The 19,915-nt window shown below is 39.5% G+C and overlaps 1 protein-coding gene across 4 annotated transcripts in view; it reads right to left on the minus strand.

The window, feature by feature from the left end:
• hyou1 (hypoxia up-regulated 1) overlaps positions 1-19,915 on the minus strand; it is a 54,581-nt gene that overhangs the window by 20,673 nt on the left and 13,993 nt on the right. For all 4 annotated transcript variants that reach the window (XM_073029889.1, XM_073029887.1, XM_073029888.1 and 1 more), the window contains 15 exons: positions 14,612-14,700; positions 13,526-13,619; positions 13,365-13,443; positions 12,413-12,567; positions 11,994-12,070; positions 10,889-11,070; positions 10,055-10,170; positions 8,398-8,584; positions 7,892-8,026; positions 7,391-7,473; positions 5,989-6,121; positions 5,357-5,541; positions 1,905-2,043; positions 1,470-1,530; positions 398-480 (listed from right to left, as the gene is read on the minus strand). In XM_073029889.1, the coding sequence (XP_072885990.1) occupies positions 398-480; positions 1,470-1,530; positions 1,905-2,043; positions 5,357-5,541; positions 5,989-6,121; positions 7,391-7,473; positions 7,892-8,026; positions 8,398-8,584; positions 10,055-10,170; positions 10,889-11,070; positions 11,994-12,070; positions 12,413-12,567; positions 13,365-13,443; positions 13,526-13,619; positions 14,612-14,684 (1,782 nt within the window). In that variant the 5' untranslated portion in view covers positions 14,685-14,700. The remainder of the gene's footprint in view (positions 1-397; positions 481-1,469; positions 1,531-1,904; positions 2,044-5,356; positions 5,542-5,988; positions 6,122-7,390; positions 7,474-7,891; positions 8,027-8,397; positions 8,585-10,054; positions 10,171-10,888; positions 11,071-11,993; positions 12,071-12,412; positions 12,568-13,364; positions 13,444-13,525; positions 13,620-14,611; positions 14,701-19,915) is intronic.

Raw genomic sequence — 19,915 nt, forward strand, 5'->3', positions numbered from 1 at the left:
TGAAGTATCAAGTAGTACCAGTTAACAAAATACAAGGTATACTTTGGACAATGAAGAAACGTACTGTAACTAATGTGCAAATTATAGACAATCATTTTATGTTGCCATATTTTCTCTGCCTGCTGACACAGAGGCAAACTGATGTATAGTATATGGATGTTAAACTAATGCTTTCATATGGTTGTAAACTTGAACATCACCTAGCTACCATTAAACACATCTTTACTTGACACGCACACTTTTCAGCAGAGATCAGGCGCGGATGATATTTTTGCCATGTCCCTTGTTAGCCTAATTGTCTCAGCTGAAAACAGAAAGATACAGAAACTAGAAAGCAAACCAAAAATCTTCTGATCTTTATGTATATGGATGGAAACTTGCTTAGGCGTACACTTACCTGCACAGATTCTGTCAAATTCTCCTTCCCATCTGTTTCAGAGCTTCCACCTCCAAACAAACTAGAAATGGTGTTTCCAAGTTCTGCAGTTGAGATCAGATAATAAGCACATTGTAAATTGACACCAGAAACAGGGCAATTTTCCAACAATAAAAAATTATTTTTTATTGCTGTGCCTTTTGAAGTGACCATACCTCACTGACCCTTCCTGTGACTATGCAAGGTTACAGTGGGAATTTTAAATGCCATGAACAAAATTATTAGTTCATTCAGCAGTAGAACACAGCACAAAGAACCAAATCCATCCATACATAGTCTCCTCCAAAAGCAAGCAACTACTGAATAGTGACTAGACATACAATTTTTTTTAAAATACAAAAGAAACACTAGTTGAGAAACTACTCCAGTTTAGACTGGCTATAACCGTACAGAATTAATCTCCAATGCAGTTGTGATGACCTCTTATCTTTCATTCACCAACTGGAAAGAAAACAGGCATCATGAGGGAACAGAGCTTGAATGTACAGGACAATGGGCAAGGGCCAAATGAATATTGTAAGTGGATGTTTTACATGTGGGATTTGGACAGAGATTACAGGGTCTTTTTTATTGCTCACTTCTAGTTGCTCAAGCAGGTAAAGAACCCTTGAAGTTTTGCAACAACTTTTTTTTTAAAAAAAAACTGTAGTTTGCTGGGCTCCTTCACAGGTATCAAAATTAGGTGGGGAAGAAGTGGACTTGCTATATATAAAAAAAGGAATGTCTATTTAAGACAGTAGGGAAGAAAAACAATAGCTACTCTTCTTTATGTTTCATTCTCTTCTTGTATCTAGACTCAAGTTCTGCAACAGTGTCATAGTTCCTGTGACTGCTTGGGGATATATGAATGGAAGTTGTCCTTGTCATCTATCACCATTCCTCACAAAAAAAATTTTTCAAATAAGAAACACAAGCCTGAATTTAGCAATTTACCATCTGAAGTATAAAGCCACCTATAAACACATACTGTATATATGTAGGATATATATGTTTAATGGTCAGGGATATCACTGATGCCGATTAGAATACTCACTGGTCAAGGTTGACTCTTCCTCTGGTTCTCCATCCTGCAGAGTCTCAAAAACAGCCTCTACCTACACCAAAAAAAAAGATACAAGTTCAAATAATCTCAATCTAACAAGCCAATGAGGGTAAATAACTATTATCCTGCTCATCAACTCCATTTTAACAGATTACTAAAATCCAAAACCTATACTGTTGCTGGTCCAATACTATTAATAGTCATTTGCAAAGCATTCATGAGTTTTAGCATTTAGTACACTTGATATTCACTTCCTTAGTTTTTGAATGTCCCTAGCCATTAAACATATATAGGACCAATTGTATCAACAAAACTTATCCAAAATAACCCTTATAAAGTATCTACAATTGTAAATAGGCCCATGTAGGCAAGCAAGTACTGACAAAGGAGGGGGGAAAAAAAACACAGGACTTTGTGCATACTTACTCTATCAAGTGCCAGTATTCCACTTTCATCCATGTTAAAATGAGCCTTAATACCTTTAGATTCAGCATTTGTATGCTTCTGGAAGCTTGAACCAACTCCACTCAATTGAACTTTAGTCAAGTTCAAAGATCCAAATATGCTGAATGAAAAAGACAGGAGGTGAATAATCGAACTCCATTTATGTATCACTAACTATATGAGGTCATGCTTACCCTCAGCCATTAGGCTCTATAATGAGTCAACCTATAGCCGGGGAAGTGATGACCCCCTCCTGTTAGACAGTTTGAGGCAACTTACTTTTTATTATTTATTACTTCTCTTCTAATATTTGTATATCTGTGCACTTGTAACACTGTACTTTCCTTTGGGATCAATAAAGTATCTATCTATCTATCTAGACATCCACAAAGGTAAGAGCAATGTGCTCAGTTTGCTAAAAACTTACAACAGCTTGGATCATGAACTCAGAAGAGCAAAATATCACTGACATGTCATTTCAATAAGATTCCAATTATTGTAGGTTAAAATGGAGCAGTAAATTCTCATGTTGACCTAATCAATATCCAACAGCTAACACCAAATGGAAGAACCCATTTAGGTCCTTGTGTGCGAGTCACTTGTGCAAATTTCTACCATATCTGTTCAAATAACCATGTGATACTCACATGAAATACAATACCTCATTTATTAGAAAAGATAGAATCCAAAGAAACAATCTAAAGATTGGTGGTTTTGTGGATAGCATAGATGACTGGCAAATGTAAAGAAACAGCACACTGTTAAGGTCAAGACCTTGAACAGTATTGATTAACAGAGCAACTCTGGGTTCCAAGTTCATAGTTCCTTGAAAGTGGCTACACAGATTGACAGGGTGGTTAAGAAGACTGATGAAATTCTTGGCTTTATTAGTTGAGGCATTGATTTCAAAAGTCAGGAAGTTACGTTGCAGCTATATAAAACTCGAGTTGGGCCACATCTGGAGTATTGCATACAATTCTAGACACCCCATTATAAGGAAGGATATTGAGACTTTGGAGAGGGTGCAGCAGTAGTTTATCAGGATGCTGCCTGGTTTACAGGGAATGTGTGATAATGAGAGGTTGGACAAACTTGGGTTATCTCTGCAATGACAGAGGCTGAGGGAAATCTGATAATATTTATAAGATTATGAGATGAATAGATAGAGGAGACAGATAGTATCTTTATCCCAGGGCTAAAATGTCCAATACCAGAAGGTATGCATTTACTGTGAGAGGCAGCAAGTTGAAAGGAGATGTGAGAAGAAAGCTTGCAAGTTGTGTTTTGTTTCCTTAAAAACACTGTGGTGGGTACCTGGAATGCGCTGCATGGGGTGTTGGTAGAAGCAGATACATTAGGGAATTTTAAAATATGTTCAGATAGGCATATGAATGTGAGAGAAATGGAAGGATATGGACATGTGTAGGCAGAAGGCATTAGTTTAGCTGGATATTTGATTACTAATTTAATTGGCTTGGCACAACACTGTGGGACAAAGGGCCTGTTTCTGTGCTGTACTGTTCTGTTCTATGAATGCGGCAAGTTGTATTATTAAGCCAATTTTGGATCCAAGGGCTAATGGTTGAATTACGTTGTCATTGAAAACTGTAAGGGTTCCTTCTGGGCTGGTACTAGGTTCATTTTCATTCTACTTGCTTCAATTTACAGGTAAGAACAATATTAGGTTTTGCAGACACCAAAAATTGCAGAGTGGCTGATTGCAGGCAAGGAAGGTGCAGGCCACTATATCATCAACCTATCAGTGGGCAAAATAGCAATGTAATTCTGTGAAAAGTACTTAATAATGTGCTTCTGCAGGGCAAACCATGGATACCAAATACAAAAGGAACAAGAGGGATCTTGAGCAACAACCTCCAAAGTTGAACAGGTATTCTGGTACTCAGGTTTCTGTTTATTTCATAACTGGGAACCTCAATTGCAAGGTGATCCATCTGCAATATTAACTCAATTTTTTCCCCCCCCCTCAGCAGACACCGACAGATCTACTGAGCATTTCCAACATTCTCCTTTTGTTTTGGTTTTCTTTAACATCTCTAACTTGCACTTTACAGCTTTTACATTTATTTCCCTCTGAAACAGATCACTTCACAAACTGTCCTGGAAGGCTACTTCCTCAAATGTTATCTAACATGCTGACTGTTTCCAGATTTTATTTAATTTACTTCAAAGATTCAAAACACATGTATTGTCAAAGTATAAAGAATACCACTAAGATTCGTCCTCCTGCAGGCATTTATAGAGCACTTTTCATACAATGGGATCAAGTGCAAACATAAAAATAAAAGTTCTACTGTAGGACTCCTGTTTATGGGGTACTTATTGGGATATAGAAAACAAGCTGAAGTCGTGCAAAAAAATGTATAAACCACTAAGTTAGGCCAAACTAAACTACAGTGTACACATCTGGTCACCAGAACAGAAAGGATGTGATGGTGAGGAGAAAGTTGCCAGAAGTGGAGGAAATTATTGAGAGAATCATAAGTAGCTCTTCTTTGGTCAACATGGACACCTTTATATATCAATGCATCAAGGTTCATTATATTCGAGGTACTTAAATGGAATATGCAATATTAGCATTCACTTCAACGGGACTAGAATATAAAAGCAAGAATGTGATGCTGAGGCTTTTTAAGGCATTGGTCAGACTGACAGAGTATTGAGAGCAGTTTTGGGCCCTTATCTAAAAGGATGTGCTGGCATTGGAGAGGGTTCAGAAGAGGTTCATGACAATGATTCCAGGAATGAAAGGGTTAACATATGAGGAGCATTTGATGTCTCAGGGCCTGTACATGCTGGAATTTCGAAGAACAAGGTGGTGGGATTTCATTGAAACCTATTGAATATTGAAAGGCCTAGATTGAGTGGACATGGAGAAGACGTTTCCTTTTGTGGGGAGTCTAGGACCAGAAGGCACAGCCTCAGAATAGGATATCCCTTTATAAGAGATGAGGAGGAATTTCTTTAGCCAGAAAGTGGTAAATCTGTGGAATTCATTGCTAGATGGCAAAGTCATTGGGTATATTTAAAGCAGTGGTTGATTGGCTCTTGATTAGATAGGGCATCAACGGTTACGGGAAGAAGGCAGCAGAAAGGGTTGAGAGAGATAATAAACTGGTGATGGAATGGTGGAGCAGACTCATTGGGCCGAGTGGCCCAATTCCACTCCCATGCCTTATGGAATAATTCTTTCATTAGAAAGATAATCATTTTTGCCCAACCAGATGTTGAACCAATTTGCTTGAACACCTGGATGGGTACAGACAGAGCAGGATTAGTTTAAGTAGTTCATGCTGAAGGGCACTCAGCCAGATTTGACTGAATATTGTTTCATTTCCACATTCTTTGATAATATTGGGGATATCTTTGTGAAACTTCCATTTTAAATGATCACCACCTTTCCTTTTCAACATTACCTGAGATCATGCTCACTGAGGAAATTTACATCCCCATAATTCACAAAGAATTCAAAGTCATCAGTGTAGCGATTGAAGGTGATAACCTTTCGTTGCGGATATGGGGACATTCTCTGGAATAGCACACGCTTGTTGTGTTTAATGCTTTTCACACCATCTTCTTCAATTGACCGGGTAAATTCAACCTAAAGAAGTAAAACACATTAAGAGGAAGTTTAGACTAGTAATTTTATGGTCTGGGCCAAAGGGCTTTTTGTTTCACTTGAAAAATACTAAGAAATGGGAAAGGAATTTCTTGAATAATGGCTTTCTCACACTGCTGTGTTTCCAACTTCAAAGTGACACATGGCCAAAATACATTTACAGATATCACACCCTCCCTACTTTCTGATCTCAGTACACCTACATCCATGGACTTTAGAGTTGGAGTCACTAGAAGCACAAACTCCAAGCTACTTTTCCTTAGATACTCCAAACAAACTTTTACACTCCACCACAATTCAAGCCAATCCAGTTAATTGCACAGATTGGACAATATCCAATTCTAGTTTGATTTATGACTCATTTGCATTATTGAAACTGTAACCTTCAGCAAACAAGTATGAATATACATAAAGCAGTATAAAATTTACCTGAATAGGATAGAGAGCTGCATCACGGATCAGGAATGGTTTGACCTTGAAGGCTTTGCTTAGAGCAGCAGCTTGATAGACTGCTCCCATTGCCGCTGCCTCATCAGCATTTATATTCTTGCCCAACTCCTTCCTGTAAAAGGAGAAACAAAACACTAGATACTGACAGACAACAAGAAATACCGAAGAGCCACAGCAAAATCCACCTTAACCACTTTCCATAATAGGTGGCAATGCAAATCCTCTTCAAATGACTGGTTCATTTCTATACAGTAAACACAACTAAGTTAATAGGACCAAAAAAATGGCAGTTTTCCTTTAAGGGGAAAACATTACAAGGAAATTTATCTCCTTTTTATTTCCCATTCAAGCACCACACCAATCTGAGATTTTTAGCACTTTCCACAAGATGTTCAAAATATTTCATATGTAGGATGAGACAAGACTCGGCAGCATGCCACAAACCAGCAGTAAGCTCAGTGCTAAAAGAAGAATGAGGTGTGCCAACGCAAGGTATTTAAAGATTCAAAATTAGGAAAATAATTATGCAGAAACAATTATAACTGAGCCATATAAGAGCAAAATCAAGTTTCAACAGAGGGTAGCAAAATCTGTAACTCGTGCTTCAGATACATGGTTGAGGGACAGCAATTTAAACAGCATGGATACATCAGTTACAAGTCCCAAGCAGGACAGCCAAGAAACTAGTGATTCAACAGTACAGGAATTGGCTTGTTAAAAAAAAAAATCAAAATAATCTATGGTTATCAATCTTCAGCCTTGTGAAAATGTCTCCCATTCAGCTAAATTTTTTTTGATAATTTTTAATCTTTTCTTTTTTTCCCCCCACCCTTCCCTTTCTCAATCGCAGTTTCTCTCATCTAACCACTAACAAAATCATTCATCCAAGAAGTACTTCACTTCTTTCCTAAGCTGTGATGTCCAATATTAGACACATTTTGCACATACCCCACGGAATCTATCTTTTAAACTTAATGCAATCTACAAATTTCAGTATTGCACCACTTTTCCAACCCCAAGTAGTCAATGTATGCAAGAAACTGTAGCCTAGGCACCTATTGGGATAATGAACAGCCCTGAAAAAAAGAAACAGAATTTGCCACAATTCTTTCCTAAGGCCTTTGACTATAAAGGGTTATGGCAGTGGGTACAAAATTACAGGGCATTAATTTTTATTAACATGAGTATTGTCTTTCTAAGTTTTAAAGTCCACAGGTACTACATGTAGATATCATCCACTTTCTACCTCAAACCTGGGTAACCAAATACAAATCCATTCTGCCTCTTCCTTACTGACAAGAAATTGTTACGGTAAGATTATTCAAAAAGAGAACAAAAATGAAGACAAGACTGGAATTTAAAAGTAAAATAGAACTCTTACTTTCCAACAGCTTTTAGCAAGACGTCCTGCACTTTGGGAACTCGTGTTGCTCCACCCACCAGAATTACATGATCAATCTCTTCCTATAAGAGAGGAGATCTTTCAGAAAATGAAGCACCAGAAAATTTATTTTTGAAATTCAGCTGCCACTGTGCCCTATAGCAGGAGTTCCCAACCTTTTTAATATGCCGTGGACCCCTACCATTAACTGAAGGGTACATGGATCGCAGGTTGAGAACCTCTGCCCTATAGGGAATCCACAATAAGTCGCTGTATTTCTAAGCTGCTTTTTAAATACTGAATATAAGATATCTTATGCAAGGATAAATAGTTCAAATCCCTGAGACTTGTTACGTGGCAAATGTAAAAATTCTTTTGGTAGAATGTCAAGCAGGTTACCATTGAAGAAAATGGCAAAACTAAGTTAAACCCCCAATTACAGAAAATCACACAAGCACGAGAAAGACCTTTGGTCACATCTGGTTGTTTGGAAGCACTCACCATTTGCATCTCAGCTGTTTTTAAAGCCTGATGTACAGGGTCTGTAACTTTCTCAAACAGATCACTACATAGTTCCTCAAACTTTTGTCTTGTTACTTTAGCCTTGAAGTCAATGTCATCAAGAAGTCCCTCAATCTGCAAGAAAACAGAAGACTTGTTAAAAGTTCAGTCACCATTGGATTGATTTAAAGTAACTGGCCAAGAGAGCCAGAGATGAGATAAAGAGAAATGTTTTACAGTTTATGTTATATTTAAAGGGTGGTGAAAGCATATTTAATGGAAACATCCAAAAGGAGACACACACACAGGTGGTAATATAGAAAATGCAGATTTACACTGATTTAAATCTATTCAACAAGCGTAAAAATTTGAATGGCTTTCTCCAACAGATTTCAGCATAGTGTACAGAAGATACACAGTTTAAAGGTGGATGATGTAAAGTCCTGAATGTACATCGAGGAAAAGCTACCGAGCCTTCCAGAGGTAGCAAAGCTAGTAATATATACCTGTGCCATGTGATCAATATTTGCACTCAGCACCGTTTTCAAACGATTTGCTTCTTTCCACAGTTTGGCCATTGCTCTTGGGTGTTGACGGACATCTTTGGACGTCTTCTTTTGTGCGTTGAAGAGTTCAGCAAGGTGGTCCCGCAGGCGTAATTCCATTTCAAGTCCACCCAGATTTCGGTTAAAACTAAGGGTACAAGAATGAAGAAATCTACAAAATCCATCTTCAACTTATGGGCCAGTAAGCCAGAAGATCGTGAAATAAATTACAACTCTCAGTGGTACTAAGGAAGCACTTCACTGGAGATATTCACATTTTGAGAGAATACAGTGCCAAATCCAACACCATTTACTGCTCTTCTCTCCATTGCTCCCTCTGATTAGCATTTCCCACAGTGGATATAAAAGGAAATATCCATGACAACAATGTAAAGAACAGGATATTTTTGTCATATCCCAAATAATATTTATCCATTACTAACATTATAGGACCACGGCACCTAGTTGCTTTGCTGTTAATGGGCAAATTAGCTGCCACATTACAATTGTAACATTTCCAAAGTACGTCATAGCACATCAAACTATTAAACAATGAAATTGGTATGCAATTAATTAATTTTTATATAAACGCAAGCTTGTTGTTGTAATCATCCAAGACCATCAAGAAATCAACTAGCTGATATAGATATACTGATAAAGTGCCAAAAAATCCATTCCACTTCATACTGCTACATATATTTATGTTACCACTACTGAGGCCAGATACTTTCTGGACCTAGATCTTAATAGGGAAACGAGTCCCCTACTCAGAAATGTGCCATCTACTCTGTTGTGGAGTTGCATTTATAGCATCAACTTAAATTACTAAAACTGATAGCTATTTGATGTAGAAAAATGAAAAAGCAGAAAAGTTTAAAGACTAGAGCCACTAGGGGTTTAATAACTAAAATGGGGATAAGTGAGCAGTGTATAGCACCCCATTGACGAGTAACATAATAAAAATGAGTGCAAAGTTGAGAAGGTTGCTGAACAATGAAGAAAGACTCCCCCCACCCCAACTTATACAGGGAGATGTTTGAACACAATCCTTTTACCAAGTCATTCCCAAGACACAAAAAACACTAAGGAACTGGAAAACAGAAATAGGATAATACTCCAAACTAAGTAGCCTACACCCATGACTTCACCTGTAATTTATGATTCTATGGAAAATCTAAGAGGTTGAAATCCTAAAAACTATTAAGCTAAATTGATGCAAGTGTATATATATCTGAGCCCACCTTGTGTTTAAAAGGACCACCTGTCCAAAGGTTTGGGTTTCCTACTTTCACAGAAGAGTCAGGTTAGCAAAGCCACCTACTCTACACTACAGTCTCTTCTCCACCCTTCCTCCCACCACCACTTCTCCGGTTAAAAAGTGGACAACTGCACAATATTTAATTCAGGAATAACTTCATTTTACTCCATAAAAATAAAATGAATACTAGACTGTTTTTAAAGTGTTTGATAGTAGTAGGGCCTTCATCTTCTGATGATCAACCTCATTAAAGTCCATATCTTCAGTAAATTTTTGTACAATAACATTCTTAACACAAAACCCACACTGCATTACATACAATAACCATCAAAAATAGAGGTTTTGACAATAGATATTTACCCAATCCCTCTGATTTGGAGCTGAGGTTGTGTTCCCAAATCCTTTGTCTTCGCTGTCACATAAGTAACAATGGTGGCAGTGGTGCTGCTTGAACCCATATCGTAAAACATCACATTCTGAAAAAGCATTAGATACCAGGCTTAGGCTTGTCTTTTCAGAGTACAGTAAATCCAAAAGGTAGTTCTGTTCACTTCATTCTCCATCACCCCTGTCCCCAATAATATCCTAAAAGACACCTTGTCAAAAGGGCCTCTTAAAATCCATGTGTGGCACATTACATTTTTCCATTCACCTTTTCAGTCACCTCACAAAGAAAATCCAGGTTTGTCGAGCATGTTCTTCTTTTCTAAAATCAGCTAGCTATTTCTCTTCCCATTTCATTTGAATGTTTAGTAATTTTGCGTTTTAGTTTGAAATACCTAAACTTTCTTGTACGCTAGTTCATCTATGATACAACTATCTAGATCGGTTCTATCATCCAGTCTGAAAATCAGCTTTGTTCACACAAGACTCATTAGAACTAGAGTTCAGTATCATAGCTGTCAATGGTACAGTATCTTAGCTGTCAATGTAACACGACAGTGCCAGCAACATGATTTTAATCCCTCAGACCGCTGCACCTTCTCCTCATGACTGGGTGGGTTTCCTCTCAGTGCTCTGGTGTCCTAAATTCCAATGAGAACAGGTTAGTAGTTTAATTGGTCACCTGGGTGTAATTGGGTGGTGCGGGCTCGTTGGGTCGGAAGGGCCTGTATCTCTAAATAAGTAATAAAATACATTTTTCTTGCTTTGCTTTTGTATCCAATCCTGCGTTGTCACTAGCATGTCACCTACCTGGGCTGTGGCATTAATATCCTTCCTCCGGAAAACGCCATAGTTCAGGGCCACAGCTGTGTTATCATTGATGAGTTGAAGGACCTTGAGGCCTGCCATCCGAGCAGCTTGCAAGACTGCTCTCCTTTCTGCTTGGTTAAAATATACAGGCACAGTGATCACCAGGTCCTTAATGGGCTGCTCTGCAGGAAAATGAGTACACCACAGAATATCAGCTATAAAAACTAACTAGCATCTCAAAAGCATTGATCCAATTACTGGAGAAACTTTGTTACAATCCTCAATGAACATACATGTCAGCTCCTTCAGTCAGGTTAGTGATTTAGTTTGTTAATGACGTACTTTGGCAGGATTACTCCTGAACTCTTCTTGAACAGGGATACTAGTTTGATTCAATTGAGATCAGTGAACACTGTTACATTGGCGCCTGACAGATATATGCATTATTCAAAGTACAAGAAAAGGAATCAAATTCCAAGTTTCACTTTTGTAAGGGGTATCTTCGTAGCTAGCTAATCACAGGGACAAAGCACAGATGGAAGTGATAAGAAGCTGTAGAGCTGGGTATAATTACAATGTTTAAAAGACATTTGGACAAGTACACGAATAGAAAAGGCATGAAGAGATAGACTAAACTCAGGCAAATATGAGGTCAACAAATGAACTCTTCTCCAGGTGCCAGCTGGGGACAGGTATCGACTTTAACCGATGTTTCAATGATAATTTCTATTGTAAAATACTTTCCCTGGAATGGTATACAAAATTATAATGGGATGGAGTTAGGATTATGATCAGATTACCAGGAAGCAAAACTTGAACAGTAATCTTGACTGTACGTGGGTAGCAACACACCACTGTTTATCCACGTCAAGGTACAGTTGCTAAATCAATAGAATAAGCCAGGAACAAAAGACTACAAATTCTGAAAACCTGAAAGGACAACAGAAAATGCTGGAAAGTTCAGATAGCAAGTATGGTGGGACAAACTGAGTTAAAATTTCAGGTTGATGACCTTTCATCAGGATTAACATGATGATCATTTATGATCCAGTACTTGCTCAACCCAAGGAAGGAAATAATTTTAGTTGTAGAAAATTGGACCAACCTGCAAAATCTTGAGCCAAACTTCTTGAGTAATTCAGAACCATCCCCAATATCTCCTCAGGGGAATAAAATAATTCACTATGAAGAGAAACAAATATTGTGAGAAATAGTTCAAAGCAATAAAACCACCAATAAAAATTCTCTCAGATACTTCTGACCAGATGAAGTTTGAGCAGGCAATCTAGATAGTTTATCATGCGAACACACCTCAGAACTAGGTTGGTGCATGCTTTTTAACAACAACCATAGTGTCAGCTATTGGCAACTGCTTAGAATATCAGTCCCAGAAGTGGGCAAAACGTTAAAAGGTTCAGAATAAAACAGACAATATAATGTTATAACAAACTGGTGCAGTTTGTCACTTTGCTGAGCATCTACAGCGAGGAACGCTTCACTAAATAATATAGAGTGAATACTTACTCAGACACTTTGTACAGAACGGTTCCTCGCTGCTCGGCTGCCATCAGCCAATGTTCAGGAAAACGCTTCTTGTACAGATTGACCTGTGGGTTTTCCAGCTGCTTTCCCAGAAGATCCTGGAGATAGCGGAATACAACCTTTGGGTTCTTCGCTGACTGTGTAGCACAACAAAACGATATGTTAGACTCTAAGTCAACACTGATTCACCCTAGTTGCAAATCATTCACTGATTAGACATTAACTCTAAACCTTATCTGCACAAAATTTAGGAAATGCACAGATGAAAAATCTATTAAGCACTTCATCATGTAACTGTGAGGACCTTGGGCAAAACATGAAACATAACAATTCAAAGCCTAAAGCATAAATAGGAAGGAGATACATACCATTTTGTATGCAAATATCTGCCTCAGTAACAAATGTAAAATCATTATCGTTCTTTCACAAGGCTGAGGCAAAATCAGAAGATAAGGCCCAAAGAAAAATTGCATTGCTGGAAAGCTGAAGGAACAAAAAACTCAACACATCCCTTTCTCAGCTCTGATAAAGATTTGCTGAACTGAAAATGTTAACACTGTTTCTCTTTCTACAGATGTTTCCTGACCCACTGGATACATACAGTATCTATTACCTTTTTTTATAAAAGACAATGGCTGCTTGGATGACAAAAATAAGGAATTGAAACAATTTAGCTTGGATTCTAACAAAGTCATTCTTTTTGTTTTATCAGAATCAGCATTCACAGTTAATGAACACCATCTCCACTTCCAATGGAAGAATATCCATGAATACAAGATACAAGAGAGCTATAAGACAAAACTTTCACATTATCACAAGCAGGGTGTAGGGCAAGAAGAGATAACAACCTTAAGATAGCACTCATTCTGTTCTATATATACATAGATCAATTTTAACTTTGTTTATTTAAGTATCCGATGTACCAAAACCTCACCATTGCCACTGCACTATCCCCAAAGAGTCGTTCATTTTCTTTTAAAGAAACAGCAACTGGAGTTTTCCTTCTTGACTCCCTGCAACAACATACAAAAGCTCAGTACTTTTAAGGTTCCAATCAGGTGTCCTTGGATGTTAAATTAGGCTAGGTGCACATACTTGTTTAATACGATCTCCATAGGAACCCCTGGTTTCACAATGGCAATTTTCATCCATTCACTGCCCAAATCAACTGACATCACTGCAACCGATTCTGTATAAAGAGCATAAAGGCAGTTAGACATTCAACAGCAAGTGAAGAGGCAGAGAAGAATCCATTTTCACATTCCTTAACAATAAACATCCTCTTGAAGACTGACCTTCATTGCAAGAGGGAAAAAACACAATTGAGGAGATTGTTGAAGTTGCAAATGTATCTAATCTTTTTCACATTAGTCAATGACAACCAGATATACCCATGAACACAATTCATAGCTACAAGGTTATTGAGAACTTGTCTATGTTCCAACATAAAATTGTAAGACAATGGTACTGTTTTAAAATAACCTGGAGAAAATTGAACAGTAACTTATAAGCAGGGTTCAGAAACAACACTCATCCCTTCATGCACAGTCAAGACCAAATATTTCCATACTGGCCTGCAAACACTGCGTTTGGATGACTCAGTTAAAAGCTTTGAGCAAACCGAGACCAAATCTTATTCCACACTTCATTCCATTCAAACATCTTACGTTGAAGCTCTTCAAATCATTTCTCAAAACGGGTCCCACACCTGGCCTCTACTGTTGAGTTAATATTTCATTGTTAATGACTTGCTGCACAGCAGGTTATCAATCACCTTTACTTTATAGCAGCAATCTGCATACTGAATCAACAGAAGCCTCTCTCAGAAGCATCAAAATATTAAACATGCATGGAATTCACAGCTTCAACCAATCACTCCCAAATTATTTCTAGTTTAAATAAATTCTTTAATTATTGTTAAGCTTATTGACAGCAAAAAAATTACATATAGCATGAAGCTAAAATGCTAGGAGTGCTATTCTTATTCAACCAAGTGCAGGTTACATTCAAAAGTACAAGAGGTCTGTTTGATAAATTTCATGACAGCATCACTCACCCACAAGAGATTACACCTCCATGGCACTTTGCATGAAATTCAATCATACTCCATAAGATGCATCACCACAGTAATGGTCATTAAATGCATCAACAATGAATGAATTCAATCCAAGTTAGACATACCTGCATGCAAGGCTAGGTGAGCAAGTGTGAAGCAAAGTGAAGCCCAGATCAGCAGCCCCATCTTTCTGTTCATTGCTAAAAAGGTTCACCTGCAGAAGGGAAGTCGGGGATCAAACTCGCAATTTACGAACAGATTTTCTTAAATTTATATTGATGGATCATGTAGTCATACAAAACCTTTTCACCTTCTATTCTGCATACACACAGAACATAAACATTGGACACCTCTCATCATATAAATAACAGAACAAGCAGAATTTAATAATCATAAGAGTTGAAACACTCAGTGGCCACTTTATTAGGTACACAAGTACATCTGCTTATTAATGCAAATATCTAATTAGCCAATCGTGTGGCAGCATCTCAATGCAAAAAAGCACACATACGTGGTCAACAGGTTGAGCTGTTGTTCAGCCCAAACATCAGAATAGGGAAGAAATGTGTCCTAAGTGACTTTGGTCATGGAATACCGGTAATTGTTGGTGCCAGATAGGGTGGTTCAAAACTGCTGATTTCCTTGGATTTTCATACACAACTTTGTAGAATTTGCAGAGAATGGTGCAAAAACAAAAAAAAAAATCCAGTAACCTGTTTAGTAGATGAAAATGCCTTCTTAATGAAAGAGGTTAAAGGAGAGAGGTCAGACGCCTTCAAACTTAGAGGGGGATGACAGTAACTCAAAAAAATGTGCTGCAACAGTGGTGTGCAGAAGATCATCTTTGAACACACAACATATTGAACCTTGAAGTGGACCTAAAGCATTGTGACACAAAGTATTTGATCTGCACTTGCTAGTCAGAGATCATACTGGTTTTGGAAATAAATTCACCCAGTTGATGCAGATTCATCATCCAGAGCCCACAGAACTGAGTGAAGTTATCCTCTTTGCCTCTGATCTGACTCTCAGCAGATTGCAGATCTCATTGCTCATCCAGGCCTTCTGATTGAGGGAGACTGTTCGATGATTTTGTGGAGACACATTTGTCTATAACTGTTTTACTAAAGACAGTAACAACCAGAGTAACACACACAAAATGCTGGAGGAACTCAGCAGGTCAGGCAGCATCTATGGAAAAAAAACAGTCGATGGTTTGGGCTGAGACCCGAATTCATATTCCAAGTATCTTCCTGTAATACTCCCCAACTCTTTCTGTATTACACTGACTCCCACCGTTATCCCGACTATGCCTCTTCTCACCCTGTCTCCTGTAAAAATGCTATTTCCTTTTCTCAGATCCTTTGTCTCTGCTGCATCTGTTCCCAAGATGAGGCTCTTCTTCTCAGTACATCTGACATGTCCTTCAAAGAATGGAGTTTCCCTTCCTTCACTATTGAAGCTGCCCTCACCTGCATCTGTTCCATTTTCCAAACATCCACCCTCACCACATCTTCCTCCCATCTTAACAGGAATAGACTTGCTCTTGTCCTCATCTACCACCCCTTGAGCCTCCGCATCCAGCACATCATTCTCTGCAACTTCCACCAACTTCAATGAAACCCTACTGAAACACATCTTTACCTCCCCACCCCCACTCTATACTTTTCACAGGGATCGCTCCCTCCACGATTCCTGTATCCATTCGTTCCTCCCCACTCATACCTGCTACACCTGCCAATTCACCTCCTCTCTAAGCTCCATTCAGGGCCCTAAACAGTCATTCCAGCCGAGGCAACACTTCACCTACAAATCTGTTTTGGATGTCCCCATAATTCCCAAAAGTCGGTCCATGGCCTCAACTGCCAAGAGGCCATTCTCAAGTTGGAGGAGCAACCCCATATACTCAATCTGGGAGGCCTCCAACCTTATGGCACGAACATTGATTTCTTGAACTTTCCGCAATCTTCCCCCTCCCTCTTCTTCAATTCCCCACTCTGGTCCAACCTCACCCCTTACCTCTGCTCTTCTCACCTGCCTATCACCTCCCCCTTGTGCCCCTCCTCCTTCCCTTTCTCCCATGGTCCCCTTTTCTTTCCCATCAGTCTTACTTCTCCAGCCCTTTACCTTTTCCACCCACTTGGTTTCACTTTCATCTTCCAGTTTGTGCGCCTTCCCCTCCACCGCAGCTTATTCAGGCTCTTACCCCACCCCACCCCCATTTTCCTTTCCAGTCCTGATGAAGGGTCTTGGCCCAAAACATCGACTGTTTATTCATTTCTATAGATGTGCTGCCTGATCTACTGAGTTCCTTCAGAACTTTCTGCATGCTTCTTGGGTGTATTGTGTACAGTTCTGATCACCTTATTAGAGGAATGACATGGAAGCTTTACAAAGGGTGCAGAGCAGATTTACCAAGGTGTTGCCTGGATTGGAGCATATTTTATGAAGGATGAGTAAACTGGGGCTTTTCTCTTTGGAGCGAAGGAGAATGATAGAGGTGATAGATGTGTACAAAATGATAAGAGGCATTGATATTGTAGACAGCCAGTGCATTTTTCCCAGGGTGGAAATGACTAATATGAGAGGGTATAATTTTAAAGTGATTAGAGGAAAGAAAAGGGGAGATGTCAGAGGTATTTTTTTTTAAACACAGAGTTGTGGGTTCATGGAACATGCTGCTAGGAGTAGTGGTAAGCACATTAAGGACATTCAAAGAAGCACACAGATGAAATAAAAATGGAAGGCTATGCAGAAGGGAAGTGTTAGACTGACTTTGGAGTAGGTTAATAGGTCAGCACAATATTGTTAGCCAAAGTGTCTATACTGTGCTGAACTGTTCTATATCACTTCAAAGGGGATCCACCAACCCATCCATTAAGTAATGGAAAAAGAGTCACCATTCAGTTTAGTTCAGAAAACCAATGAAGGTAGAGCAAGATCAAGGGGCTGAATGGCCTAACCTGATACTTACTTACACAGTTAATCTTCACATTTGAAACAGAAGTCATCCTTGACCCCATGTGGCCAAGAAGAGCAGCGATGGAAGCAAGCTACCCATTCAAGGCCCAAGAACCTGCTGCCTTCACTTTTGATCTGCATATCGTGTACATACAGATAAATTTCATCACTGATATTTAACCTGAAGCTGGCAGTTACGTCGTGCTTTCTTAATCTCCAGTATATCTGTCTGCTTACTCTTTCCTCATTTCTACTTTTCCTTCCCAGTACCAAGGCTTGTTCCAAAACCCACCTCACGAAGTTAGCAGATGCAGCAAGTAGCACTAAAACTGGTTGGTCACCCAGATAAAGTGGTATGCATCCCAAACTACAGAGACCCAAATTAAGTTTCCTATCCTTTCTCAGTCTAAGAAATGACATATTATACACCTGTCTGAAAAAGGTGAATGGACAAACAATCCCATCACCAGCTTGGTTTTTTAAATTGCTCTCTTTTTGCACTACTTATTTAATTACATACAATTCTTATTGTAAGAAATAATGAAAGGGAGACCATATGAGAAGCATTTCATGGGTCTGGGCCAGTGCTCGCTGGAATTCAGAATGATGAGGGGGAATCTCATTGAAATCTATCAAATGCTGAAAGGCCTCAAAAGAGTGGATGCAAAGAGGAGGTTTTCTATAGTCTAAGACCAGAGGACTCAGAAGGGACATCCATTTAGAACAGAGATGAGGATTTTTTTTAGCCAGAGTGTGGTGAATCTGTGGAATTTGTCACCACAGGCAGCTATGGAGGCCAAGCCATTGGGGAAACAAGGGGTGATTGATAAGTTCGTGGCCAAAGGTAGGAGTCAATTTTAGAAAACCTAGTACATTTATTTTTCAACATAGTCCTCTCCTACATTTACACACTTAGTCCAGCGGTCGTGGAGCATATGGATCTTGGACCTCCAGAAAGTGTCCACAGATGGGTGATTGATAAGTTCATGGCCCAAGGTAGAAGGAGATGAGTTATACAGCTCTCGTTACATGCACATGCAGTTCAACTCTGAGTGAGTAGGCAGAAAGTTTGAAGTAACTTTTGTGGTATTTCATTTTCAGATAATTGAAAATTGCAAGTAAGCACTGTCTAAGAAAATGGACAACATCGGCCTTCGTGCAGTCATCCACTACCTTGGTCTCAAGGGCTTATCACCCAAAGAGGTCCACAAGGACGTGGTGGCAACACTAGGGGAGGGTGAAAAATAAGTGTGCTAGGTTTTCTAAAATTGACTCCTTCTACCTTAGGCCAGGAACTTATCAATCACCTGTCGTACTTAAGACGGAGGTGATAGATTCCTGATTAGTCAGGGCCCAAAGGGTTATGGGGAGAAGGCAGGAGATTGGGGCTGAAAGAGAAATGGATTGGCCGTGATGAAGTGGTGTAACAGGCTGGGTGTGCCAAATGGCCTGATTCTGCTCCAATATCTTATGGTCTTATAGTATTTAAGTATTGTACTGTACTGCTGCCACAAAACAAATTTCATAACATTGTCAGTGATACTAAATCTGATTGAGTTGGTCAATTTAACCTGAACGCTAAAACCCTGGAGACAAGGGGTGGGTGGGAATTGAATTTCATTTGTAGAAAAACCCCATATTTACAAAAGGGTGACAGCACTTATTTCCTAAACCCAGATGGAGTTGTTTAATGTTGCAGTAAAGAAAGTCTGATTAGTAAAATTGGTGCCTCCTTTATTAAAAGGGACAGCACAGACAGGAAGGCGCTTAAGGGCCTAAAGCCTTAGTGAAAGGTTAGTTTAGACTGAGGAAAGACCATGATTTACTCTAGGAGACAGTGTTAGGACCACTACTATTTTTGAGAAATCAGTGACATGAAAATAGACACGCTGGCCAAACCATTAATATTTACAAATGACAGTGTGTCTATCACATAGCAAGGAAACAGACCCTCCAGGCAACAACCACCTGTTCTGGCCAGCAACTCCATGTCATACCCCGCACCCCCCCCCCCCCCGCCATTGATTCCCCTTACTCGCACCTCCACCCACCCCATCTCTCAATCGACCCTATTCTCCATCTCTCAACCTACCCCATTCCTCCACAGCCTCCCACCTCCACCCCATCCTTCAAATTACCCCGTTCCCTCACGGCTTCCCATATCCACCCCATCCCTCAACCAGCCATTACCCTTCCTCCCACCCAACTACATGAAATTCCCTACCAGTTTCCCCTGCTTTCACAATTTCATCCACTTCCACCTGCTCCTTCTGTTCCGGTACCCTAGTCATTCGCTTCCCACCGCGGCCGCCCACACACACACACAAACCTTCACCCTCTGCCTCCCGAGTGACGTGGTCGAATCGAGGGGCGCGCGCACACACACACACACGCCGTGTCGGGGTGGCCTGTGTTCACCAAGCAACCCCAGATCTCAAGCGCGGGAAGCCTGGGCTGACTGTGGCCCA

The sequence above is a fragment of the Hemitrygon akajei genome, chromosome 26 (assembly GCF_048418815.1).
Source record: "Hemitrygon akajei chromosome 26, sHemAka1.3, whole genome shotgun sequence".
NCBI lineage: Eukaryota > Metazoa > Chordata > Chondrichthyes > Myliobatiformes > Dasyatidae > Hemitrygon > Hemitrygon akajei.